Raw genomic sequence first — 1,294 nt, 5'->3', positions numbered from 1 at the left:
ACTATCTTGCGCCACTTTCCGTTTGTCGCCTTCAGACCACTTCTACTTCTGTTTCCATAATCATCCATCCTGGTGGGTGCTTCATGGAATTACGAATGACTACATCTGCAATCCCTTCCACACCTAATAATACATATGGTTTTCCCCATTTACTTTCAACTAGTTGCTCTCTTTCATTGTTTATTACATACGGTATCCGTTCGAGTATCGAATCAACAATTTGTACTTGGATATTCTTCACATTCTCGGACAGTGTTTGAACTCCGAAGGTTATCTTTCGGTTTTCATATTTCCTTGTTTCTACCATTCCTGCTGTTAACATTCCCACACTTTAAATTCAATTTGCTTACCATTGATTCTGTAACATAGTTACAATTACTTCCTGTATCGAAGAAAATTAAAGTCTTTGATGTTTTTCTTGGTTCCTTCGGATTGATTAGTCTTCTTTATGCGTTATATACGCTTCCCGAATGCTATCATCCGCAACCGTGGCCGCCATTTTCTTTGAGCTTATGTTTGCTTTCTCACCATTTTTGAAATTCTCGCTTCTTCATTTCGCTGCGTTTCCTATACAAAGCGCTATTGTGACCAGATCCGCAATAAAAACATTTTATTCTCATGCACGTTCCCTGTGAGTGGTCGTTCCAATAGTTACTTTCACAAAAAATAGCGGTAATCGACCTCCCTCTTTCTTTTGTGACACTCTGCTAGGATATATTCTCTCCTTCACCGTTGAGCAAACCGTTGAACGTCTGATGCCACTCTCCCAATTCGCGAATCTTTTGTCTTGCTCATTGCATCTTTGTCCTATTAAGCTTCTCATCTCATCCGGTGGTTTCACTTCAGATTCTTCGATCTCCAACTTTTCTTTAAGGTATTTAACAGTATCTTCCATTGTCTATTCTGGGTTCCTGCACCTCTTTTTTAGACCCTTAGCCATGTCTTCTGGTATTCTATTAGTTACCATCACATCCAGCTGTGCCGTTTCCATGCTTTCTCCTAATAAGCCTTTTAGTTGGGATTGTAAGTTCAAAAGCTCCCTTATCATTCTAAACGGTTCTTTATTTGAGCATCGAACTCTTTCTAAGCTTTTATACAGTTCCTTTACTCTTTGTTTTTTATCACCAAATCGTTCATACAAATTTTCTAGACCCAGTGGGTAATTTTCTTCATTTACCATGATGTCACATATTTGTTCTCTTGCTCCTCCTTTCAAACTACTTAACAGATGCTTGAATTTCTGTGTGGGCGTTAAATCCGTTCTCTGAATTGATTCTTCAAACTGGCTAATAAA

At 38.6% G+C, this 1,294-nt stretch overlaps 1 protein-coding gene across 1 annotated transcript; it reads right to left on the bottom strand.

Moving 5' to 3' along the window:
- Window positions 1–31: 31 nt before the first annotated feature.
- Window positions 32–322, bottom strand: LOAG_15531 (hypothetical protein; the record flags this gene model as incomplete). The annotated part of the gene is made up of 1 exon (XM_003151019.2): window positions 32–322. One exon carries the CDS (start codon window positions 320–322, stop codon window positions 32–34), a length of 291 nt encoding a protein of 96 aa, XP_003151067.2.
- Window positions 323–1,294: the final 972 nt, after the last annotated feature.

Source organism: Loa loa (assembly GCF_000183805.2).
Source record: "Loa loa unplaced genomic scaffold supercont3.2119, whole genome shotgun sequence".
NCBI classification, from domain to species: Eukaryota; Metazoa; Nematoda; class Chromadorea; order Rhabditida; family Onchocercidae; genus Loa; species Loa loa.
The sequence above is the reverse complement of the archived record's forward strand: the minus strand, read 5'-3'. Positions and strand labels throughout refer to the sequence as shown.